The 26,968-nt window shown below is 44.2% G+C and overlaps 1 protein-coding gene across 1 annotated transcript in view; it reads right to left on the minus strand.

The window, feature by feature from the left end:
- Positions 1-8,629: 8,629 nt before the first annotated feature.
- Positions 8,630-26,968, minus strand: part of NXPH2 (neurexophilin 2) — a 34,334-nt gene continuing 15,995 nt past the window's right edge. The window contains exon 2 of the mRNA XM_039701463.1: positions 8,630-10,488. Within this exon, the coding sequence (XP_039557397.1) occupies positions 9,745-10,488 (744 nt within the window). The 3' untranslated portion in view covers positions 8,630-9,744. The remainder of the gene's footprint in view (positions 10,489-26,968) is intronic.

Genomic DNA, 26,968 nt, shown 5'->3' on the forward strand with positions numbered 1-26,968 from the left:
TTGAAGCTGGGGGTGAATGAAGGATCAGTGCCCTCCCCGGGGCAGTGGGAGCAGTTGAGCAGCCAGAGCAACACTTGCAGCTTGCTTATGCTGTGATTGTTTTCTTTTGCATCATCAACAGAAGATGCACCAAATAATGGATGAGCAGAGTGCTTTTATTTCCAGTGGATTTGGGCTGGGATGACTTGGTGTCCCTTTCACATGGTAGGCCAAGTGTTCTTTCCCATTTGCACCTTAATTAATTAATTAATTTAGTCTCCCTCTCCTGGCTGTCAGCTGCTGGGAGTGCTGGGCTCAGGGACCTGTTCCTGGGTGGGTGTGCAGGGCTCCTCTCACTGCTCTTGGGAAGAACTGCGGAAATAATTTGGAAGAGAAGAGAATCTTTCTTTGGTCCTTGCTCCCAGAGCTGTGTGCTGACATCACGTGTGTCCTTCTGCAGCCTGGAAAAGGGATTTCACCAAAGACACGTGGAAGAGCCTGGTGTGATGATGGCACAGCTTGTTTTCTGAAAATGTTGGTTTAGCAGAATATTGCCCTTAACTGCAGAAATACCTGAGCCAAATGCACGTGTACATTGTGATCTTTAATGTGCTTTTGCATCCTGCAGTAGATTAAAATGTCAGTCATATTCTCCTTATTTCACAGTCCCCTTGGATCCCTGGGGAAGGTGCACGTGTCTTATGTTACTTATGCCCCACCAATAAAACAACCCTCTAGGAGGAAAGCTGTGCAGGCCATGCAGCAAGACGTCAAATTAATTGCACCGAAATAATGAGTTAGCACCAAATGCTAATTAAATATTGATGGAAGTCATGCTTTCAATTATCTTCATTATGGCACAATGTTTTATGTAGACATGAAGTGCTGGGAATGTGGGCATACATTATCATTAATCTTGTCATACAAAAATATTAGTAATTTCTCAAAAATCCACTGTAAATGTGCTGGAGGTCCATGTTTAGTAGCTTTTTCATCGAGTAAAGTTTTTTGTGGGCTTTTTACTCATTTTGCTTTTGAAGGAGCAGGGCTGGAAGAGCCGGGAGATGGGAATGGTGAGTGGAATGTGACCCAGGGTGTTCTGCTCTGGGACAATGGGATGGGCAAGAGCCACTCCCCTCCCCGTGTGCATTAGCACTGGGGGAAAATGTAAGAAATTAGAGGATTTTTTAAAGAGAAGGACTTTATTAGTCAAAACCAAAAGTCCAGGGTTATCTAGACTAGAGGTTAATTAAATGGTGAGTCCCAGGAAGAGTCCTATCCAAAACCAGTTTTATATGCAGTTGCCTTTGTGGAGGATGGACAGAATTTACCACGTAATTCACAGATTAATCAGGTACTAACTATAGTGTGCAGTCTTGTTGCTCTCACGTCCCTTTGAGCTCTTCTAGAAAAAGGAAAAAAAATTAATTCCAAGACTTCCAAAGTCTTCCTGGAAAATGCTGTCCTAGGAATTCTTTTTATTTTAAATGGAATTTATTTTTTGTCAATCAATAGAAGGCACAAACTGAGGTGAAAAATAATCCTTTCTGCAGACTTTGAGGAAGGGAAAAGTTGTACAGGACTGCCTTGGTGGGCCTTCTTTTCCAAGCTGGACTGGAAAAGAGATCCTCCTGCCACCTCTGTGTGAAGAAAAGGTAAATCTGTGCTAGTTTGCAGAAAAAAATAAGTTAAAATGCTGCTCTTGTGCCACTTGGCCATAATTGGGGACTTTTGCAGCAGGTGAGTGTGAAGGAGTGACTGCATGATGAGCCAGTGTGTCTGTGTCTCCATGGGCAAAAAAAATTCCTGTCCCAGGAGTGTGAATGTTCTTTGTCACTTCTGAGAGCACTGGAAGGTTCAGAGTGGAGACAGGTGGGTGCCCATAATTAGGGAGGAGGGTGTGAAGATTTTATTGCAGTGGGTGCAGCCTTAGTGCCATTGTCTAAGTGTAAATTGTTCCTAAAAGATAACCCTGAGATTATTCACCCCTGAGTCTCCCTGAGTCCAGGGAGAGGCATTTTCAAATTACCAGTGGTGAAGTGTGGCAGAGCAAAAGGAGCACTTGAGCTGAAGAACAGCTAATGCCCAGCAGAGCAGAACTGCAGCAGCAGCTGCTGAGGAGGTAATTCTGTGCTCATAATGATTCCAACTTCTCTCAAAAACTATCACTTTGCAAGTATCCCTCATCTGAAGCACAGAGCTTCCCCAGACCATCAGAACAGAATCTCTCCACATCCTGAGCATGTGAAATTAATGACTGAATATTATGCTGAGAGCCATTTAATTAAAAACACTTTCATTAATAATGCAGTTGGAGAGTGTATGTGTGTTATGTAATTAAAGATAGTACATCAGTAAATGATACTATGCAAAACCAATTCAAAAAATTCAAATGAGTTGGTGTAGCATAAGGAACTTAATTCAAGAGGGAATAAAGTCAGTGTGAAATAAGCTCAGAGTTTTTTCCTGGAAGCTGCAATTAATCTGCTTCTGGCAACACAATTCAATACTCATATTTTAAATAAGGGGCTGTGCTTGTTTTAAAGATAACTGGGGTGGTGAATCAAAATAGATTTCTCTCTCCCCTCTTTCTGCCAGACAGAAGTATCTCCTAATGTCTGGGCACTGCTGAGCCTGGCTGACCTGGAGGATGTGGGGGCCTTGCACACCATTCATCTGTGCTGCTGTTTTTGCTTGGAGCACTCGGCTTGTGCTCGGCTGTGACAAAAGACTGTAGGTCTGGCATTTGTAGTGTTTTTACTTTAAAACCAAGTGCTGGAAGTGGAAGAGAGAGGTTATTCCTCGGGGCAGATCAATCTTTCTGTGTGGCATTGCCTTCAAGCAGCTGGGTGAGCAGGCTTGTGTTGTTTTCCCCGGGTGCTTTGGCTAATCCAAATCTTCCCCGATTGAAGTCAGAAATGCCTCAGTTAAATATATCTGACATGAGAAGTGGATTGGAATTAAGTAGCTCTAAGTACTATTTAATAAATAGGCTTGCTTATCATCTTCAATGTGGCAACTTGAAATAGTTTTTAATCCTTCAGTTTACCTGCTCAGAAATCTGTGTTAAATGTTCTGTGCTCCCAGGTTAGCAGCGCTCAGCATCACCTGCTTCAGACACTCTTCCACCACCTCCTCTTTTAAGGAGTACTGCTGGCTGAGAAGGGACTGACAGCTCCTCTCAGAGCAGTTTCCTGCTAAGCCAGAACGTGTTCTCCTGTCCAAGTTAAATGAACTTGATGTGTTTTGAAAACCTGAACTGAGGGGTTTTTTTGGGTTTTTTTTGGTCATTCTCTAGAACAGCTTGGTGTGAGTTCCATTTCATCAGGAGCTTTTGAGATGTGGGCAGGGGTGTAAGTGCTTTCCATCCATCTAAAACCTCATAACTGGGATGTTTCTGTCGTGGCTGTTTAGGTGTTTATCAGTTCAGTCATGGAATGCTTTAGGTTGGAAGGAACCTTCAAGACCCTCTTCCACCCCTGCCATGGGTAGGGATGCCTTCCTTAGACCAGGTTGCTCCAGGCAGGATCTCCAGCACAAAAGATGCCAAGTCTTGTTTTCTGGGAAGCAACAGTGACTAGAAGTTCAAAGCAAACACCTTGATAGCTTTAGGTGGGGATGGATTTTTTGGCCATTTTTAACTTCAGGGCTAATTCAAATAACCTCCAAGTCTCATGTTTCACTATTCTCTTTCCTGCCAATTTGGAACCAATTATAATGTATCACCTTTCAGGAAGATCACCAGCTTATTTGGAGCTGTTAAGATAAGGTAGCCGAGGCTTAATTGGCTTGTAATGATGAAAGAGCCACACACTGTCTGGGAATGAGGAAGAGAACAAGGAAATGGGATTTGCATCCGAGGGGGCTGAAATGTAGGGCTGCCAAGGGCAAGTGAGCAGGGTGAGGACTGAATGCTGGCTGGGGATCAGGCTGCCAAAAAAGCTGCCTTGTTTTCCAAGGATGGTTACACGAGAGGCAAGGGGAACACTGGGCTGTCTGGGAAGGTGTTCCAGGGGCTGCTTTTGCACAGGGGTTCCTGCCATGGCTGTGCTCAGCTCCTGCTGATGCCTTGTGAAGGCTGCCCTAGAACAGAGACTAGGCAGAGCTAAAGTAGGGATTTATTAGGAGGCCTCAATGGATCCACCTTGGGCAGCACAAGAGCCCAGCCAGGGCTGCACCCAAGATGAACCAAAACGGTCCCAAAATGGATGATCACTTTTATAAAGTCTCTCACTTTTATCAGTTCTGCTCCATTTGCATATTGGAGTTATTTGTGCAATTATAGCTTTAGGTTATGCAGTCCCATCCTTCTTGTTTTTCTCTCTTCAGTCCACGTTGTTTGTGCTTTTGGGCCTGAGATTTGGATCGTTTGTCCTTGGTCCCCACCTGGAGAAGGAATTGCTTTGTCTCCCTACTCTGTGAAGAGAGCTCACCATCCCCTAATATGAAGCTCAGACCCAGACACTAAAGCAGCACAGAATCTGAAAACTACAAATGCTAATAAAGCCTGAGGCATCAGTGCCATCAGGCCACGTCCTGTGGTGCCCCTGCCCTGCTCCCATGGCCCAGCTCTGGGTGGAGGTACTGGCCTCGGGACAAGCCAGAAGAGACCCTGGTGTCCCCATGTACCAGCTCTGAGCTTCCCACATCGCTCCTTTGCTGCTAGCTGGGAAAGGCAGTTGAGCTTTTGACTTGTACAGGGGAATGCCCATCACCTCTGGGCCCTCAGTGCGGCTCAGCTCCCCGTGTCTGGGTGAGGAGCCACAGCACATTCCGAGTGGGAAGTGAGCCAGGAGGATCTCTGGGTGCAGCTCCTGAGTGCACGGCCCATGGGGGTGTCCAGCCCATGGCCTGGGTGTGATCAGCACCTGCTCTGGCCAGCCGAGCTGATCTCAGTGCATTTTCCATAAAATGAAGAGAATACATTAACAAGTCCCTGAAGCAGTGGAGTTTTTTCCCCCTCTGTTCTGGCTTGAGGACAAAAGCAGAGAGCAGTGCAAGAGACTGACCTGGTTGGCTGTTCAGTTCCTGTTGAATAGGAAGGTGCTGATATTTCTTTTGGAGTCTATTTTAGAGTCTCACCGCTGTTTATGCAGGTAGGATTTTTTCTTCTCCACTAAACTGTTTTCCCATGACTGCGATTGCTTTTTAATTGGGCTGCAGCTGGTGCTGGATTTGTGCTGAGTTGGAGACTGAATTACATCTTTGGAAATAGCATTTTTTTGTGATTTTTTTTTTTCCTTTCAAAATTCAGTCAGGATGGCTGGGGTTCTTGCTTGAGGGTACCAACAGCTCTGGCCTTGCTTCTGGCTGACAGCCCCCAGTGTTTGGGGCTGCAGAGCTGTGCCATGGAGCTGGTGGCAGCAGCCTTGGCCGTGTCCTGTGGACTCTGTTCAGTTCCCATCACTCCTGGCTGCAGATCTGAACAGGTTTTGCAGCCCCAAGCTCAACAACCCTCAGGGGATGTGTTGTTTGACACCAAGTAGAATATTTCATGATAATTCAGCTCCTCTTCTGTAAACCCACTTGATTTGTTAGCTCCAAAACAAAGGATGCTGCTCCTGATGGACACGTGCAGGAGGTGCTCACGAGGGAGAGGTGGGAATGGCAAAGTCTGGTTTTTCAAACTAGACACCCTACAGCTAAAAATCTACTTGACTGATGTGTGTTTCATTGAGCTACTTAGTGTACAGCAGCTTGTTATTGTCTTTTCAACTGTGCAAATTTGAATAGAGACGGTGCTAATGACGAATCATTATTATACTATAAATAAAACATTATCCAGATTATGCTGGTCAACAGAGCATAAAACAAATAGCAAATTCTAATGTCCTTGAATTACAATTTAGAAAGAAAAGCAGCACAGGATGCTGATCTGCACGGAACACCCTCGCTTGGTTGCTGTGAGAGTTTTTCCAGTTGCATCAGGATCATCCAGGGGTTTGCTCATTTGCAAATTCCCTCTAAAAAGCAAATGTGCAACCCCAGGCAGGCCATGGCACACAGTGCTCAGCTCTCTGCCCTGCTGGCTCCTTGTGAGGGCCTGGCACTGCCTCGTGGTCCCCACAAGGAGTTGGGGAGCCTGAAGAACTCCCAGCAGGATGTGGCCACTGGTGAGGGCTGCAGGGAAATCAGAAATCTGGAGGTCCAGAGGACAAAATTCTTCAGTGGGAACGCAAGAAAAACTCCAAGCTGTTACTTCCTTCTTTAGGTTGGAATGATTAAAAAAGCATGGATGTGCGTTCCTGCAGCTCTGCACAGAGTGCTGGCTAAAGAAAAAAGCTGAGGCTTTATATGTTTGTCATGAAGCTGCTTTTTATTGGAAATTTTTAATGTTCTCCCCATTGGGTGGAGAGAACAATAGGAAAGGTATTTAGCAATAAGTTTACATTTTTAATATTAAATCCCCAGGAAAGTGGTCACAGCCCCAAACCTTCCACAGTTCAGGAAGTGCTTTGGGCACAAGGTGGGATTTTTGGGGTGTCCTGTGCAGGGCCAGGAGCTGGACTCAATGATCCCTGTGGGACCCTTCCACCTCAGGATATTCCATGATTCTCTGATATTTTACTGATATAAATGTGTACAAAACTGTCCTGTGGAGTTTTGGATTAAATAAAGGCTGTATAAAAAAAACTTCTGGATTAAGTTGCTGCAACCATAAATTGTGATTGCCCACTCAAGACTCTTTTTTAAATTATATTTAATAATTCAAGTTTTTGTTTCAAAATCCTTTGAATAAGAGCTATAGTAGCAACAATTTGAAACTTGTCTGAAACAGTCACCTGCTACACAGGAAAATGCACGGCCTGTTCTGTGTGAAATGAAATCACATTTAGTTTTGTTTACATGGGCAGCATGACATCTGACCTAATCAAGCCTGTCATCACTGCATTGTATTTTGCTTACCCTGCTGGCTGTAAATAATTTCTTCTGAAGCAGATTTTGACTGCAGTAAGAATGTAACTGTTTGTTTTTAAAAAAAAATTTTTGTGTTTTCAAAATTAATCTGGAAGAAAAACTGCAACCACCTGCTTTTAAGCTGATTCATAAAGTATTGTGGCTGGAAGAAAAGTGGTGAGGACTTGTTGGGTGTGATGGAGTCTGGTACCACAGCTCCCTCCCGCTGCCAGGCTGCTTCCCTGTGCCAGGGCTGCATGGGAGGACACTGGGGTGAGTTCTCCCATGCTTTGTCTTCCTCAGGCCTGGAAACCTCAGCCTGGGAAGTGGGAGGAGAATCCAGCTCCCCTTTTGATGAGGGACTGAGCAAGGGCTGAATCAGCAGCGAGCTGCCCTCTCTCCCAGCACGTTCCTGCTGGGGAATGTTGTCCAATTTAAACTTTCCTCTTCACTTTTCATGTACCTGGTGCAGTTATTAAACAGTTCAGGATTGTCTTTGTCAAAACATGTGCTTCATTTCTCAAATCTCATGGAATGCTGCTGAACCTACTCTGCCTAGGCTTGTACATTGTTCACTACAGCACACATTTAAATATCTCCTAGAAAAACAAATTCCAGCTGGGCAAAAATGTGCAGTGAGTTGTTGCTGTGCCCTAGTTTTCCTTTGTGTCTTCATACATGCAACATTTAAAACCAAACATCAGATGGGCTGCAAGCAAGTGCCAGATTTAATAAACTCTCTTTATTTACATACAAATACATGTACACATATGTTCTGTATATGTACACATATTTAAGTGTATATACATACATGGTTTCCACATACTCTACAATAAATAGCATGTAGGGTTTTCTTTTAATTGCCTACAGTGCTGAGTAAAAATACATGGCAATAAAATCATGGCTTACAGCTAAGTTACAAAAGCACCAACCACTGAACTCGTAGCAATAAATCCAAGCTCATGTACAGCTGGGGCCAGGACACGCTATACAGAACACAAAGTAGACCAACTTGTAGGAATTGACAGGAATAGGCAAACTAAAAAACATCATTATAGACCAGGAGAGACTCTGTATGAAATAAGATGAAGGAAAACATTTAGATTATTGATCAAACTAAACCACACATTTAAATTTGTCACCTAAAGAGAAAAACAAATCACCCAGTTACTCGTATATTTTTAACAGAGTAATTTTTTGTGAGTCTTTACCAAGGAAATCAGAATTAATCTCATGAGTGAGTCCTTCTGAGCTGCCACAGTCACTTGCCTGTGTGCACATCACCAAACAGTATTTCAATAGTGCTTTATTTAAGCTGTGTGTAACTTCTTGAACCCCGTGTGCGAGTCTGACTGGAGGCAATCAGCACTTCCTCAGCCAGCTCCTTCCACAGGTGACATCGAGCTGTCACCAAGGGGCAGGAGAGCAAATTGGCAGCAGCAGCAGCAGCAGATCAATACCCAGAGAAAGCACAGGGGGAGATGCTGGAACCTGCATGGCCAGAGCCAACCACTCCTGACTGCGGTGGGACCACAGCTGGACCCTCCCTTGCTACAGCTGCAGGGAGCTGGTTCTGCACCAGGGGAAAGCCTGGCTGAGTAGTTATATTAACAGTTCCAAACCTGCTTTATGAGGTGAAGGTGCATAGATTTTTGTTGTTCTCTCTTCGTCATGGCTGATACTTTGACTTGACTTAAGGTGTGCAGTGCAGTGCTAAGGGAACAACTGGGGCCAAGAGGGAGAAAGCTTGTTGTTCTCTCTCTTTGTCATGGCTGATACTTTGACTTAAGGTGTGCAGTGCAGTGCTAAGGGAACAACTGGGGCCAAGAGGGAGAAAGCTGCTTGTTCAGGTATCATCCTTGTGCTGTGATGGGTTTTCCTTGCTGCACTTTAATGCTCAGGGGCTGCATTGCAAAATAATTGCTTCCTTTTCCTGGAAGCCAGCCCCTGCTACACTTCAGAGAATCACAGAATGATTTGGGTTGGAACAAATCTTAAAGATCATCCAGTTCCACCCCCTGCCATGGGCAGGGGCACCTTCCACTAGACCAGGTTGACTTAAACAGAGATTATCTTTTCCCCAGGTATTTATAGATTCTCTGTTGCTAAAAAACTAATCCTGGGTTGTGTGTGCTTGTGTGAATGTGTGAGAGGAATCTAACCCAGTGGTGGGCACGGGAGGAAGGAATGTATACCACACGTGCACACCTGTGGGGTGTAATAAACCAAAGCTCATTGAGGTCTAATTACATCATTGCACATCCATGGTAGGAAGTCTGAAGGAAGAACTACTCGCTCTTCAATGAACACCTACAGTTACTACAACTCATAAAAATTCAGATTTCTTTCTTTTTATCAAAGAATTAGCACTTCCTCTTTGTATTTGGACTTGACTACTTGAGCCCTCTGTGTAAAATTCTTTATGAAATCAGTGGGAGAGCTGTTTATTTGAAGTTTGAGTATGAGCAGCTTTGAGGCTGCTTCATCATTTGTTCTTTCTATTGTCACCTAAAGTTCCCAATGAGAAACAGGACCTGCTAAGTGCTGTCCAATTCAAGTAAAAGACAACCTCTCTGCCATGGAGTTGTTCAAAAAAGCGATTTTTAAGATCAGTGTTCGTTACAGACATAATTTTGTTTGATTCTTGTCACGTGCCTGCCTGGCGGTTCCCTTACGAACGATGAGAGAGCTAAAATTCAACGGCCTCAAACGAAAATTATTGTTACATAAACAGCTGGATTAGTTACGATACAGCACGAACACAGCTACGGTTTTTAGAGACTTTTGAACCTGATAGGAAAACATATTCTTCTCCAAAAGGTTAATGGGAATGCTCGTTTTCGTGTGATTTTGCAGCCCCAGGCCGGGTCAGCCGGAGGACAGGTACGGCGTCTCGCTGTGGTAGTTGTAGTCGGGACAGACCTTCTGCACCAGTTTGTAATCTACGCTGTAGAAAGCGATGTAAATGCAGATGACTTTGAAGGGTTTGGAGCACAACCAGGAGACATGGCTTTGGGTCTGCTCTTGGTAGCAGATCTTGGAAGGGTCAAAGTTGCACAAGGCAGTTTTTTTAGCGCGGTCTGTTTTCTCGTACTCGATGCGGCAGTTGAAGGACTTGGACTCCTTGGTCTCCAGCGTGGACTGTGGGGATGGTTCAAACTCCACCACTTTGGAAGGTGGCACCAGGCTGACAGAAACATTCCCCAGACCCGTGGAGTTGTGCCGGAAGTAAACGCTGAAGGTTCCGTTGCCGTGATCGACGATTTTCCCCGTGATCAGGAGGTTCAGCTTTACAGTTTTGATGTTGGAGTGGAAGTCACCCCACCCAAACATTTTCTTGAATTTCCCAGTTTTTACTATAGGTCTGCGTTTAGTTCGTGCCAGAGATTCCTGAACCTCCGTGATGTTGGACAACCAATCCCAAAAGTTTTCTATGCTGTCCGAGTAGGACACCTGGCCGTGTTTCAGCACTGGAGATGGTTTGACAAAGAGGCGTAGGGGGTTGATGATCCTGGAATGGACCACGTTGTCAACCAGTGTCTCTGCAGCATCCTTGTCTTCCCAGTCCAGCACGTCCGCGGCTTGTACGACCCGGCTGGCGTCACAGAACACCTGCTCCAGAACAGAAAGGGAGAGCAGTGTCAAGGGGGGGAATAAAACAGCCAAGACACAGAAGGAGCCATGGATATTTATTTTTTATACCCACAGGGTCTGAATCAGTCACCTGGGCCACTGTAAGGAGTAATTTCTACTGCCCTATGAAAGCTCAAGGATTTTACTCAAAATAGCTTATGGAAGATGCAAAAATGTCAATAGGAGCCATCCATGGGGACAAATGGATAAACCTCTGGACAGGCTGATGGCTGGGATGTGCAAGAGCAGGCAGGTGCCCCATGCTCACAGATTTGTTAGGTGAATACCTGACTGGGGAAAGTGGAAACCCTGCAGACCAAAGTGGCCCCTCTGCTAAAAGACAGAGTGAAAGAGAACAGCACGACTTTCCAGTCCCTTCCTTTTTCTCTCCACAACCTTCCAGCTGGTTTAGGCTTAAAATCCTGTTCTGTTGGTGTAATTGTCTCCTAAACCATTCATTGTACATTTGTCTTTTCTGGTGTTGCTTTTTCCATTTGATCCAAACCTAGTTTGCACGTTTTGTGCCCTTAGTTTGACACAGTGAAGATGGCCCTGTTTTGGTGTGCTGGCTTCAGCTGCACAGCTGCCTGTGCTTAGCAAGGCCCGGCCTTCCAGAAGTGCTGAGCACTCCCAGCCACACAGCTCAGCTCAGTTTTAAGATCCGTGACAAGACCGAGCTGAGTCTGCAATCAGAAAGCAAAACTTCCTTCTGGTAGTGACAGAATGGCCTTAGGATTTCAGAGTGAAACAAACAGCTCTCAGTAAAGTTTCCAACTCAGTGCAGACACACATTTCCCAGGTGTGTTCTTGCTGCTCTCTCTGGCAGAGAAGTCCTGTCAGAAATGCAGAACTTGAGTGTATGATCCAGAGGTCAGAAGCAAGATCTGGGTTTCAACAGGATAGAAATGATCATCTGACTTTTTAGGTACTTTAAATCTTGAGTAGAAGCTGTGGAGAAGGCATTTTTAGGGTCTGTTCTGTTTAGAACTGCCTTACACAGTGGTCCTAATGTACAAAAGAAAAACTTTTTCAGCTGCATCTCTTTCTACAAAATGTGTGAATAGAACAAAGAGATGTTTAAAATTGGAAGAAGAAAGGACACTGTTGTCCTGCCCGTGTCCCCAGTGACAAACTGCTGCTGGCCCTTCCTCCTGGCAAAATGCTGCTCTTGCTGCATCACTGATCCCCCAGTGCCAGGGTCCAGGTGGTGGATCCCAGTGTAACTAATGCAGGGATGGGGTTTTCACTCTGCAGCAGCAACATTACAGGGTGGAAGTTTGCCTAAAGCAGCCAAAACACGGAGCACAGACATGGAACGTGTGGGATGGAATTTTCTGCTTTGTGTCTCATGGGGGAAACCTCAGTGCTGGGCTTGCTTTTCCCTCTGCTCCTGATCCCAAAGGGTCTCCTACACCTCTGGTTCCTCACAGGGCTCTGTTTTTACGATATCCAGCTGTTATTTCTATAAATCACAATTTTTCATTTCATCATCTGGCAAAGATTAGAAACTCCAAAGCCCTTAATCTTCACTTGTGCCTGTTCTGCAGCAATAGCTCCAAACCAGAGCCCAAACCCACTACCACGTGTCCTTCCTGATCACCCCTAATGCAGTGATTAAGATGAAATGTGGAACAGCAGCAACATTCACAGCTTGTGTTGAAAGGTGACCATCACTATTGCTAAATCATAAAATCACAGAATGGTCTGGGCTGGAAGGGATCTTAAAGATCATTCAGTTCCAAACCCCCTGCCATGGGCAGGAACACCTTCCAGCCTGGCCTTGAACAATTTCAGGAACCTGTTCCAGTGCCTCATTGCCCTCACAGTAAAGAATTTCTTCCTAATAACTAATCTAAACCTGCCCTCCTTCAGCTTAAGGCCATTCCACTTGTCCTATCACTTATTTTTTACTAGAAATAAATCCACGGCTGGGTGGAAATGCAGTGGGCCAGGTGTGTCTCTGCAAAAATACCTTATTTCCTTCTTCAGATTAAAAGCGGGGGAAGAAAAGACAACAGTGATCACTCTCAGCCCGAGACCTTGTATGTCAACTTTCTGCTTCTATCTTATATATTTTTTATGGCTGAGCTGGGAACCCGGGGAAATAGGAGATTCTAATGGAAACAGTGACAGATGATGATCTGTACCAGCCCAAATAGCGCTGTCATAATGATGCTGGGGGAAACATCACTTCTGCTGTGATGGAAAGTTCCTGGTGAAGCTCTGTCATGTTTATGTGTGGTTCTCCAGTCACTCCTAAGCCTGTCCCAGCCCAGGATCAGCTGGCCATCCCCACTGCCCGGGAAATCACTCCCCTGCTGCAGAGAAGTGACTCTGCTCACATGAAGCAAGAAGTGCTGCACATGTTCACCCATCCCCAGCCTGACCTGAGGCCTTGAGAAGCACAAAAAAGAGGCTTTTCTGCTGCATTTCTGGATTACAGCTGGGCCCAGGGGCCTGGCAGTGCTGGAATACCAGAAACTTTCCTCATTTGCATGGCTAAATGAAATGCTATTTAAAATGCTAATGACCACTCAAACCATGGGCACCTACAGCTGGAATTGCTGTTAGCAACTGAGTCAGAGGGAAAAGTGGTTGGATATTTTGAGGTGAAATACATGGAAAGGAAGCTGTTTAGTTCACAGGGGAATCTGGCTTTGCTGGTGACCCCACCCAGCTCTGACTGTCCTCTGGCAAGGGCACAGGAACACCCTCAAATATCCTTCTGGGCTACTTGTCTTCTGCAATGCTTACTGGAATGCTGCAATGGCTCTTTGGCTTTTCTCCCCTCGCCCTTTACGAGGAGATGCAGAGGACGCTGAGCCATGTGCTCAGTGTATGCCTCTTCTGGGGGCTCTCACACCAGATGAGATGGCAGAGCTGCTTTCCCAGGGGTGCCTTGCTGAAGGCTCTGATAGGAAAAGAAGAAATATGTGGGTGTAGGGCTGGGGACAGCTGAAGAGTGGGAAACATTAGCACATTCTAAAGCCAGGCGGGTTTGCCACATCAATAACCTACCAGGGCACAAGTATTTCAAGGCCATGATGGAGAAATCACAGAATTGCACCTTGCTAGACTACTGCTACTTTTATTTATGTAATTGTGACACCAAATGAGGTTTATTCATGGGGTAATGAAACACACCCCTGAAGCTACAGTGACCTGGGCTATTTCATGTGGCAACAGAACAGCTTTCATAACACAGGAACGTGAAATCATTGATAAATTGAATTATAAGGATGCAATACTCCTGTTTAAGGCCCAGACAACAATCCCTAGGCACTGCAGAAAGCTGTACCTTACACTTTGCTTGAGTATTTTTTTCCTTCTCTTTTTTGAAGTATTTTGTGAGGTTGTGGGATTCTCCAGTCTTGCACAGCCTTAATTCTTGACTCTGCTCCATCCTAGTGCTGTCTTGTTTCTCCAATTTCATTACAGAGGTGAGATTCAGGAGCTGACAGAGCTGTCAGCTCAGGGGGCTGCAGGAAGGGACCTCGTGGCTAGGGGGGGTAAATTGGTTGTGTTTTGCAAATATTCAGTAAAAAAGGCACTTAACAAAGAACCGCCTGGTTCTGCTCGGTGCCTGCCTCAGCAGCAGGAACGAGGGGACACTGCTCAGAGATGTGAATAAGGTTTGTGCTTTTGTAATGTAAAACCTTTGTGGTGTGCAGATTTTTTTCCTGTTTTGAATAAAGCTTTCTGCAGTACAAGAGAACCCAACTCTAACACTCAGTTTTTCCCAAGGCCCTTCCCTCACTGGCTGCATTCTGCTGTTAGTGAGGAAGGGCCGATGGCTTTGTTCAGCTGTTTATTCACATTGCTTAGCAATTTCCGGGCAATAAAAAAATCTGTATTAAAAGAATGCAGCACATGCTGGAAAAAAACTACTTCCTCAGCATCTTTCCATTTCACTATAATGCATCACTATAGTGAAAAATATTGCTGGTAGGGTATTTGAAAAATACCAGCTTAGGGAAGGTAGTGTATCCATTTAAACAGATGGCTATTGCCACAGTTCTCCTCTGCTGCACCAGTGTTTTCCCATTCCCTCCAAACCATCAATTTCTACCCAGAAATCACCTAATCGTTTTCCCAATTACAGAGGCTGTAAAATGGCATCTAGTTACCCTAAAATTTCCATTTGCCTGTAGATATTTTCCAGTAAGAAACACAACATTGGCCCCATCCACAGATGTCTCACTGTTTTCTTTTGCTGCGTAAATGGTGAGAGCAGCTCAAATCAGTGCAGTGTGGTTCATATTTATGGAGTTTCAAACTTCAAACCTTTGGTTCTTCCTGTGCCCTCCTCTAAAAGATGGTGACTGCTCTTCAAACTCTCCCCCTTCCATGCGTGATCCTGATCAGAGCAGCACAGGGTTAAATAACATTCCCTGTGAGCTATTTTTGAGAAATGAGCTGACACTGATGAAACACTGGTATCAGTAAATGCTCTATTTTCTCCATTTGCCCAAATTTGGGTTCATTTGGAACTCACTCCAGTGCCTTTCTCTGTGGGCAAGGCACTAAATAAAAGCAGGTGTCCCCATGCAAGAGTTAAGAGTTCTGGTGCTTTGGGAATTTTATCCAGGTTATTCATCAATCACCAGCAATCATTCCTTTAGCTTCACCCCTGCCAGGAATCATTTAAAAACTCTCAGCAATTAGCTGGAATGAATTGGTCTGTTGGAATAAACAGCTCTGAAGCACCATTCTGCTGCTCACTGGGAGCTTTTTATCCCACTGCTGGAGGGGAGGGGTACCGCCTCCTCTAGCCCCCAGTTTCACCAGTGAAAAACTCTTACTGGGGGAGGATTCCAGCGGAATCCTCCCTCTCTGCTGCTTCCATGCCCAAGTGTCCCATGGGTTTGCACTTGTGTCCCCTCTGCAGCAGCACAGGACACCTCTCTGGGTTCCCTGTGCTGATTTTGGATCCTCACAGGCCATGAGATAACGTGGCCCCATTGAGTGGCTGCACAAAAGCCCCAGTTTGAAGGGGGGTGTGTGGCGGGGAAGAGAAATAACTCTGCTTTATCGGTTTGAAAATTCAGTGATTTCAACACATTTATCAAATTTTAAATAATTTATGTCTTGACAGGGCTTATCAATTTTGCAAAGCACACACATTAACCAGATACAATGATCTCATATTAGCTTTTTCAGCATCTTACACTGGAGCCCAGAAATATTAATAAAAACTCAGCCCATCATCAATTAAATGGAAAAAACCATAAAATTGTGTTCCATTATAGTCTTTTAGTCTTTTTTTCCCCCCAAGAAAATGATGACGGGCTCCAATAATTCATCACAACAAGCTGAGCTTGAACTTTACTGGTTATTAATTTTTTTTTTTTCAAAGACAGAGGCTGTGGAGGGTTTTATGGCTGCAGATGTGATTGCTGTCAGGAATGCTGTGAGGAATTTGGGAGCCAAGCAACATCTTTCAGCAGGACTGTGTGAGAGTGCCATGCTTGTTGCATCCAGCCACAGCCTTATTTTTCAGGATGCAGTGGAGCTGCTCTGCAATGAAGCAAAAGGGCCCAGCTGGATGTGGCTTGGAGCAGTCTGGTCTGGTGGAAGGGGTCCCTGCCCACCATGGCATGGCTTGCTCTGAGATGAGCTTTAAGATCTCTTCCACCCCAAACCCTTCTGTGATTCTATAATCCACCAAGCACTGAGCTGGTGGTGGGGTGTGAATATCCAGAAGAGAGACTGAACCTTGTAGCTGAGGGTGCCCTCACCCTCAGGCACTCAAAATCCCTTTCTAGGTTCTAAAGCCTTGTCCTTGCTAAAGTGTAAGTAAATAAACCCTAGCAGGTTCTTGTGCCTGGTTTTCTCTCTTCTGGGGCAATGATTGGCTCTTCACTCTGGTGCAAAGATGAAATTAAGTCACAAATTCAGAGTTTACTTGATTTCTGTTTCATTTTGAACCCGATGATACAGAGGGACTGTGGGGTTCAACGTGCCAAATCTAGCAAAGATATCCATTCTGGGGGGAAAGTGCAGAGCTGGGAGTCAGGGGGCTGATCTCCAGCTGCACAGTGGCAGAGCACTCAGACTTCTCAAAATCCCCCAGACAAATTAGGGAGGTTACAATTTAGAAATCTTTAAATGCTGCTGCAACTTTCTTTCACTCAGGGAAGGTAGCCAGAAATCCTCGGTTCAATAACTAACAGAATTGGATTATTTTAACAATTTTAGTTAAAAATACAATGGGAAGATGCTTCAGCAGGAAAGAAAGCCTTCACGATTGAACCTTGCAGCCCATTGGATTTTCTGCTTGTAAACAGAATCATTGAATCACTGAGGCTGGAAAAGCCCTTTGAGATCACAGAGGACAACCTGTGACCAAACAGCACCATTTCAATCAGACCATGGCACTGCTGCCACATCCAGGTTTCCTTAAACACTTCCAAGGATGGTAACTCCACCACCTCCCTGGGCAGCCCACTCCAGTGTCCAATCACCATTTCTGTGAAGAAATCCCTCTTAATGTCCAACCTAAACCCCCCTGGCACAGCTAAGACCACGACCTCTCATCCTGTTGCTGGTTCCCTGGGAGCAGAGCCTGACCCCCAGAGCCTCCTTTTCTCCAGGCTGAGCCCCCTGAGCTCCCTCAGCCACTCCTGGTGCTCCAGATCTTTCTCTGGGCAGGCTTCAGCCCCTCACTGTCCTTCCTGAACTGAGGGGCCACAACTGGACACAGCACTCGAGGTGTGGCCTCGCCAGTGCCCAGTCCTGGGTCCTGACACAGCCCAGGTGCCTCTGGCCCTCTTGGCCACGCCTGGGCTCACCTTCAGCCAGCCAGGACCACTGAAAGGGACTTTGCCATTCCTCCTCAAACCACGTGAGGGAGAAAGATCTAGATCTCTGCTGTAGATGTAGATCTCTGTCTGCACGTGCAGCCACCTAAAGGCCAGCAAAGGTACAGGTAGATATCTTTAGTTTAATGAGAACATGAGATGATAACATCCCAATAACCCACAGACAAAAGGGGTATGTTGAGAGAAATTTCCAATCCCAGATGCAATTTCATTGCACATTTTTAAACAAAATTGACACTTCAAACTCTTATCATATTTTACAGGGGGAAAAAAACAACCCACTTTAAAATTCTCTCATTTGTGCAAGCAAGCAAAATACTATTTTACTAAAACAGCACTTCAGTAAAGAAACAAAACTGGGAGGAAGAAGCAGTAGCAGAAGAAAAGAGTGAAAATTAAAAATAAAGCCTGCAAAGATTTCCTATTTCAAAAATGTGCCTTTCTCACAACCCTGACAAGTAGTTTTAGGTTATCTGAAGTGTTCCCTCCAGCCGCAATTGGATAAATTGCTTAGAGCATAGATTGCTTTTAAATTATATCCATGCATTGGATTGATCTACCTTTTTGCTGAGAGAACAGAAAATTTGTTCTGAGAAATGTTTCTTGCCAAAAATGTGCACCAATTCTTCTTGAAGACCGACTCTTTAGGCTCCCCTCCCCCCATCTTAAATCTAAATTAGAGATCTTTGAGATTAAAATTAGGTCTTATTTGTATATGTGTTGGGGGAAAACTTTTAAATTTTTTTCTTAGATATCACTAAGTAGTTTTAGTTCTTCACTATATATGAGGTATTCTGGAAGGGCAGAGAAATAAAACAAATGTAAACCTTTCTGTGAAGGGTCTGAAAAAGCCTTGTATAAAAATATCAAACTGAGATACAGTAGATACAGAAAACTTAGATTATTATTACATTAGCACCAAATAATCCCCACTGATTCTCAAGTGGCTTTTTCAGTCACTCTATGCATTTTCATGATATTCAGGCTGAATTCTCACAATGCATTTTGCACTGAGCTTCACTGCTACTATGGACACATGTACTGTCTTATGAGACTGAGATGTGCTTTTACGGTGGAGATCTGACATTTAGTTATTTTTAGGGCCATTTATAAGACAATCCCATCCACCTGGAAATCCTGTGAGATGCCAGGTGTTTTCAATCTACACTGAAGTTTTGCTGCTTGCAGGTGCAGCTCATGGAGTCATTGAGGTTGGAAAGGACTGTAAAAAACATCGAGTCCAACCACTGATCCGGCACTGCCAAGTCCCACTAAACCCTGTCCCTAAAACCCAGGGCAGCCTGCAGGACCAGAGCCCATCCCAGCAAAGGGAAGCAGGGACACTCAGCCCCTCTGCCCAGCCAGCACCTGCTAACCAGCCCTCTGCTGAACTTCACAGTTAATAATTTCCCCTCCCGCTTATTTCCTTAATGCCTGGGAGATTTCGCTGCACGTTTGCTGGGATCAGTTCATTAAAATACTAATTTCCAGCGGTAATTATCTGTGTGTGAGCGCTGCCCGTGGAAGCGGCGCTAGCGCTGATACGCCCTCAGCTGCAGGAGACTTCCCAGATGCTCCAGTGCCTGGAATCTCTGGGCTGGAGCCACCGTGGTGCTCAGCTGGAGCCTGGCTGGCAAAGATTTCTGGGGGGAAACGCTTCAAGAGCCGTAGTTCAGCATGAAGGCTGTTCTGTGGGCAGGGACGGAAAACTGCTGTAGCTGTTGGAAATGAACCTGACTTCACTGAAGTTGTCATGAGGGTTTTTTATGCCTTGTAAAGTTTAAATTAAAAATCAATTATGGAAGAGCCCTTAATCTCCTCTCCGGAGTTGTTTTGGGTTTGGATGTTAACTCTGAGACCCCGATGACCTCTCTCAGTGCGAAACGCGACACAGCAAAGGCTGGTTTCTCTCTCTTCCCACTCATGTGCAATTATTCAATTTTTTACTGCATTATGAAGAGGAGAGGTTTTAATAATCGAACCAGATTAAAAGAATGAAAGGATGCTTCTGACGAGTTAGAAACAAAGAGAAGCTGTGCATTTCTAGCAGATTTCAAGCTCTGTATTATTACAACGCGTAAGAGATGATTAACAAAGAAAAATATTACAGTTATCTACTCCCTTTGAGAGCTTAACTAATGAACCTCTACCAGCTGCTCTTGAAAAATCAGTAACACTATCACTATCAATTTCAAGACAAAGCACAGCTGACAGATGTTTGAAGTGATAAATCAGGCTGCACAAGGATTAAAATAACAAGCCCCAAATGGCCTTTAAAAGACAAAGGTGCTGCAGTGAACTATTTTCAGCCACTTTGGATCCTGTCAAAAGTTAGATCACTGATACAATTATCTTGCAAAACAGTAATGACCAAAGTAATATGTTATGAAAAATCTAACAATAGTGATACTTGAGCCAGGCTTTTGAAAAGAACAGGTTTGATAGTCATTTGTGCTTTTAATGGCAGAACTGAGAATGCCGTACTTCCCTGAATACTACTTCTGGGAATGAGCGATGAAAGTGAGCACTGGGTTGAAGCATTAAATGTAACTGAATTGCATTCTTGTACATTTTAATTAATCTTTTTTTAAAGCAAGAAGTTACATTTTAATAGGCAATGAACACCATTATTTAAATCAAGCATAAGATTTTTGTGTTGCTTCACTGCAGGCTGCATTTTCCAACAACCTGCCGGTGATGTGATGGAGATAAAGATCCCGTTCCTGGAAAACAGTGTGTGTGCTTCCAAACTCCACTGCCTTTAGTGGAGACAACTGTAGCCAGGGGAGAGTGAGCAGAAACAAATCCCAAGTTTCCGGACTTTGCCCCAGCTTTCACAGTTTAGTGCCTCTTGTCAGAGCGTGCACTTCCTTCCTAACCCTCAGCTGGGTTAGGAAGGAAGTGCTCTGTTGAAAGCATTAAAAGGTGTTTTTCTGGCACCACTCTTGGCTCAGGCAGGGTCACCACAGAGCTCCCAGTGGAAAAGAGCTGCCCCAAGTGCTTTCAGCACTGACACCTCAGGAAAGCTGTGGTCACCCCAAGTTCCTGGCAGGCTCCTACTACAGAACCAGTCAAGTGGGGTTATCCAGTGGCTCTTGAATTCCTCCTGAATCCTCCTGCTGTTTGAAGGAAGTGTGTGGATGTATCCAAGAGTCCATCTGCTGGGCAGGGACAGGGGAGATTGACTAATAATACTGTCAGGTTAAAAGCTCTCTTCCAGAGAACACTTTTGTTGTTTTCTTCAGAGATGATGATTCTTCCTGGAAACCCTGCTGCCCACGTGTGCTGTCACTAATGCACCCTGAGCAGCACAGGCAGACCAAGCTCTGGGAGCTGCTCAGTGCATTTGTGGCATCTCCCTAAGAAAAATATTTCTGCTTCAAAGCTTTGTGACAGAAGCACGTGGGAAGTGCAGGAGCAGGCTGGATTGGCACTGGCACAGAGGCACAGGGGCACCCACTGCTGCTCAGGGAGCGCAGCAGGGCAAACCAAGGGCAGAGGCTGCTTTGGAAATGCAGCCCAGGGATGACAGGGTCACACACTGGGGAGAAGCTCCTCCACTGACATCCTTTCAGTAAGTGGAGGCCCAGGAAAAGCCTGGCCGTGAGCACCACCCCAGAACTGCACCAAAAGCTGTCCCTGGCTGGGCAAGCCCTTGTCACTGCCTTTCCCCACGTGCTCCAGACGACAGCACGGGTTTGGGATGAAGGCCAGGCTGAGGCTTGTCCTCCTCCCCACCATGCAGCCAGTGTGCAACCTGGACTGTGCTGGAACTGCCTGTCCTCATGCCTGCTCACAGCTTGTGTCCTCCCTGCTCAATGCATGGAAGGCCACAGAAGTTTTCTAAATTAAATTAAAATTCTTTTCCCTTTTCAAAGCACTTAGCTTGAGGTAGCACACTGGGGCACTTGGAGGTATTTCATTGCTGCCTACACACACGCATGCATGCTGCTTTCCTAAATGAATTACTCTCTTAAAGAAGAGAAAATCATTGACTGAGGCTGCCTGATTATTAACTTTTAAGGTGAAACAATATTAGCTTTTGCCTGGCATGAGCTAGCCACGCCTGCAGTCATTGTGTTCTTCATAATGGTGTACTAACAGTGGCTTCATACTGTGAGGTCCTATTGAAACCCAATTTTAATCTCTTTTAATTTATTCAGGCATTTTTTATGTCCCCAAGAACAGGAAAATCAGAATTCCTTTTCGGAAAAAAAACAAAATGACAAGTTTAGGATGCTTTGAAAATGACATGGTTCAAATTTGAAATCCAGTCACCATGTAAGTTTTAACAGGGCTTAATTAGAAGTTGGTCAGTCATCTGCCCTGATATAATAAATCCATGACTTGTGTTTAACAAAGGGAGATGAGTTTGACACCTAGATTGCCTGGAAGAATGTCACAACATGTGCCTGGTTTGTTCCCTCGCAGGAAGTTATCAAGATAATTAATATCTAAGATCGTTGTAAATGCACTGTAAGAACAGAAAGAGGATCTGAAGACAGAAAGGCTTAGATCAGATGAAAATGTTACATTCTAGCACAATAGGAGTTAATACAAATTGCTGTCATTTGCATGCAGAAATATAATTTCAAACCTATTTGCTCCACATCTGTATCAAACAAGAAGGGAGCACATTCAACACATCTTTACATCTTCCAATCTTTCTTTTACTGTGAATTACAGTGCACATAACCCCAAGTGTTAATTTGGTCTCATTTCACTATGCATTTGATGTATTCCAACTGGCATATAAAGAATAACATTTCCAGGTTGTGTAAAAGAACTGTACTAGCAGGGTGCTTGCAGTTGGTGAAACAAGCCCTGACAGCAGATAAATCATCCAGGGGAGCTGGGGGTGAGGAGAATGGTGCTCTAGCATGTGGCTTTTAAGGCACACATGTCTGAAACACATATACCAGAAAATGCACAACCCTAGCAACAGGGCAGGGGGAAGTGTTCTCTTCAGAGGTGCACTAGTGGTGTTTTACAGGAAAGGCTGTATAAAGCATAACATGAAAAAAATCTTTCCTATGTCAGCACAAATAATGCAAACTGGAATGCAAATATCAGTGGATTAGTGGATCCAGCCAGCTGGACCCCAAATGTGCAAAACCCCCAAAGGCCTGAACCTGAGGTCAGTTTAGATAAGCCCTCAGTGAGAAATCTCAGCTCTGTTGGCTTGTCTGTCTTCACTTATAGCAGACTTTTTCCCCTCCTCAAAGCTCAGATAATCATAGAATCACAGAACGGTTTGGATTGGAAGGGATCTTAAAAACATCTTGTCCCAACCCCCAGCTGTGGGCAGGGACACCTTCAGCCAGGAAGGTTCCATGGATACTCATATCCCCATTCCCCTAACAACCCCTTTGACTTTTCCCTGCTCCAGAACTTGACCATGCAGGGTAACAAAACCAAAGTGTTCCTTAAACACCTCAGTTTTCAGATTTCTTTGGGGGTTATTCTTTTTTTCAGCTGACCACAGTCTTGATCTCCCTGGCAAATAATGAATCTGCTTCCAAAATAGACTTTGCTAATTTAAGACTTACTCTGAAAATTACCAATTTGCAGTAGTCAGTTCCCACTACTATTTAAGAAGTTGAATAAACCAGTTCAGAAGCACCCAAATTGCTAATAAGACTTATAGTTACCGCTTAATTCACACACTGACCGAACAGGACAAAGTGATGTGTTTTTCATTAAACTGTCAAATTCTGAGTCTGTATAAGAAACCTAAGCACTGGTCATGAATAGGTTTGGGGATGAGTGTTAACAAGAGCCCTGAGTAATTTCAAATCCCAAACATTCAGGGATTAGGAAAAGCAGGTTTTTAGAACAAGAGATGTGAGATGTGAGCTGATAAAGAGAAGCTACGAGAACTGGTGATGGGTAAGTGATGCCAGGCTTCAAAAGTCACGCAGTCCTTCTTGTTCCTAATGTGTGTTTTCCCACAGATTGTGGAGATCAAAGAAGGAAACAAATCTAAATGTAACTGCCTAGACCAAAGCTGGTAATAAGTGTATGACAGACATAAAAGCAGCTCCGCTGTAAATGTTTTAAACTGTCTCCTGTGGATACAAAAGGTGGTTCTACAGGGACAGGAAGTAATTCCCTGTATTAAAATTTAATGTGTTGCCCTATGTGATCAATTACAAAGCTATAAATATGTATGTGCGTGACTGAATCAGTAATAAAAATGTGATTTTATAAGTCTCTGAGTCTCCATGATCAGGCCAATAAACTTGTTACATCAAATTACATTGCAGCTTCTGATACCTACAGGAGTGCCAGTTCTTGTGGTGAACCATTGCAGGAAGGGCTTGTCTGCCTGTCCTACCTGCCTGTGGTGCTGCAGGGATAAGGATAAATGGAGCACAGCCCTGTGTGCCTGGATCACCCACTGGTACAAACCTAATCCGGACCAGTCACCACCATCAAATTCACCAGAGTATATGCAAGGTAGTCTGCTACAAATTTTGGCTCAGAAACTGGTAAATAAATCTGGTTTCCCCATTCTTCTTAGCTGGGTTTGAGGCTGGGAATCTTCCAGCTCCTGTTTGAGGCACAGCAGCTTCTCCTGTCCACAAGCCATGCATGGAGGAGAGCAGGATGGCTGCACTCAGTGAGAAACAAGGACTGTTATCCTTGTTTCCTGTTAACCACCTTCAGGGAACAAGGAGCTTGATTGTGTTCCTTCACTGAACAGAGTCAGTATTTCCATATCATGCTCCAGAAAAGAAGGATCTCAGTAGATCTCTGTCCAGCCAGCAAAGTGCAACATCTCATTAGTGCAGATTAGTTTCATGCCTTATAAAATAAGCTCTAGTTCAACTTTGCTCAAAATTCTACAAAAATCCTGACAGCTGAATATGGAACAAAACGTCTAAACACTTCTGATGTGCAGGTCACTGCTGCTCAATGCTTGGGAGGAGATGTCTTCTCTGGAGGGCCAACAGCATGCTTCATTCACTTGGCTGCTATTCTCCATCTCCACGGCCACTACATGGGACAAACAGGCTGGAGGGAGAGGAAGGGTCACAATGTCCCGTTTGCTCCTCTCTCTGGTTTGGGATGCTGCTTCCCTGCCTCGCAGCCAGGCTGTGATGCTCCCACCAGTGTGTGGAACTAAAAGGTCAGATCAGGCCTGATGTTCTACATTTAGGGACGCACTTGATTTCCTGTACAGTAATTCCAAAGTTAATGCACTACACCTGGATCATATTTCTGTAAACTAGTCTTGCATTTTGCATGACTGTGCAAGGAAAATATTCCTTACCAGAAGTCAGACCCGTGCAGACAGCCACGAGTTTCAGTAGGAGGTGACAGGGAAGCACATTGGCTGCAGGTTTAACTTCTGGCTGATAGCTACAGGCTAGGAACACGCAAATAACAGAGAGGTGTGATTGTGGCAAAAGTAATTGTAGCACCAGCCAGTCCTGAGAGAATATCCTCTGCTGCAGAGAGTGGCAAAGCCCCTTTGCCTTTGATGATTTATTTTATGTGGTAAGTGAATGAACAAGATACATGCTGCTTTTATCGCTCCACCCATGTCCTCAACTAGCCATTTCTTATTTTTTTTTATCCTGTGGCTAATATCTCAACTAAACTTTGGTATATAGTCTGAGAATTGACAAAAAAATCTCCTCAGCTGTTCTGCACAAAATACTTCTTACAGAATGATTCCTTTCTTGATTTCCTTCATGCATATATTATTTACAGAGCAAAAAAACAGAGGGAATCAAATCACACAACCTACAAAAAGAGTGAAAAGAAGGGCCTTACTTGCTCCCAGTAGTGAAGAAATGTAGTGCTAAGACTTGAAACTCATTTCCAATTTTCTGTGTTCTACCATGGTCTCTAAACAGCGCATTATCTCACACACCAGATGTGCAGCTGTATCTAGGAACTACAGGGTGCAATAAGTAAGGAATTTCAGCCCTATTCTTTTATGTTTTAAGTCAAATCCTTATTCTGATTTTAATTTAGGTTTTTTCCTTGTTTTTTGTGTGCTTTGTGGGGTGTGTAAGAAGTAGGGAGTTTGCTGTTCAATTATAGAAATGGAAAAAGGAAATCATGTGGGACACAGAGTATTTTAACTTAACAACACCAGAGAAATCAACATCCACACCTCTAATTTTATTTACATTGGTGTAAAATTAGAGTACAGAAACAACTTAATAAACACTTAACTGGAATTTTCCCACAAGTCAGCAATCTCTTGGCTGCATCTGGTACTGAAATAAAATGGAGAGATCTTGAAAGTTATTTGAACCACTGTCAAGTGCTATTCTGAAAATACTACTTGGATATTAAGTAATTTGAACACATTACAATAAATGTTACTCTTATGTTACTAGGAGGTTTATTTTTATTCTTATAACAAAAATAATCATAATGATAATGATGATAATAATAATGGTACTTTTCTGTCTCAGGTGGGAGGTGGTGACCTCATGAAGGAGTCAAATGGTGTTGCAAATGCCTGGTGTTCATGTATGAGTAGCCATCCTGGAAACAGAGGACATAAAACTTTGCACCAGGATAAATCTAAAACCTGGATCCAGCATGCTAATTCTCTGGGATGCTAATACTATTTGGGAGCTGGAAGGTGGAATATCAGCTCAAGAGAAAAGAGAGGCCACAGAGGGAGAAAATGAGTTCTATTCTTCAAGGCACATTTTTGCCTTGCTGTTTCCCCAGGAAGGTTCCTGAGCCTGCCAGCAGTCACGGAGCACTCCTTGGGTTCCAAAGAAGGTTTCTGTGGGTTGTCACAACACCTGAACACCAGCGTGGTGCTGTTGCTCCCTGGCTGTGAGCACGGTTTCCGTGGAAGCTGACAAGGGCTGGCTCCTCACAGGATCAAACGGCTGCTCACCTCTAAAGGAGCTGAGCCTGATGCGCAGTGCTTGCAGTCATCCACAAACAAATGAGCTAATTAAATTATTTTTTTATGTGCTCTGCTATACTGCATAGCCAATTAAGTTGCTAAGCCAATCATCTTGAAATAAATCAACCACATTGTTACATAATTCTTTTTAACAAACAGAGACATCATTATATGAACTAGGTTCTAAGGGTGCCAGATGCTCCTAAACAGGGAGTCTAATTTATTTTGTTGATTTTAAGAAGCAACCCATTCATGTGTGATAGCTTTTGTCATCCAAAATGCTAATTCTTGTCTGAGTTTAAAGTAGGTTTCTGTCTTTCTCATCCATAAATGAGAGCACAGAAGAGCTAAATATGGACCCTCTTTAATTCCCTGTCATACAGTCACATAAAAATCTTGTCCTGAAACACTGAATAAATGTCCTAAACACAGCTAATAGGATTGCAATAGAAAAGAGGCCAAAACCACTTCTCAAAATTATTGTACTCAATATGAAGAAAAACCATCTGATTTCTGAAAACAAAGGTTTTGCTGAAGAAAGAGCACTAATAAAGGTTAGCATCATGTAATGGAAAAATGGGATAGACTGGGTTCCTGGGCAGCCCATGGCGCTGTCCAGTAATTACATTCAACCTTATAGCAGAGCAGAGCAGCCTGGCAGAGGGCTCAGAGGCTCTGGAAGACTGGGAAACTTCTTTCCCTCTGTAAAAAAAAGAGAAAAGATTATGTGCTTTCAATTTGATTAACGTTT

This window comes from Passer montanus, unplaced genomic scaffold (genome assembly GCF_014805655.1).
Source record: "Passer montanus isolate IOZ18808 unplaced genomic scaffold, ASM1480565v1 scaffold1, whole genome shotgun sequence".
Classification (NCBI taxonomy): domain Eukaryota; kingdom Metazoa; phylum Chordata; class Aves; order Passeriformes; family Passeridae; genus Passer; species Passer montanus.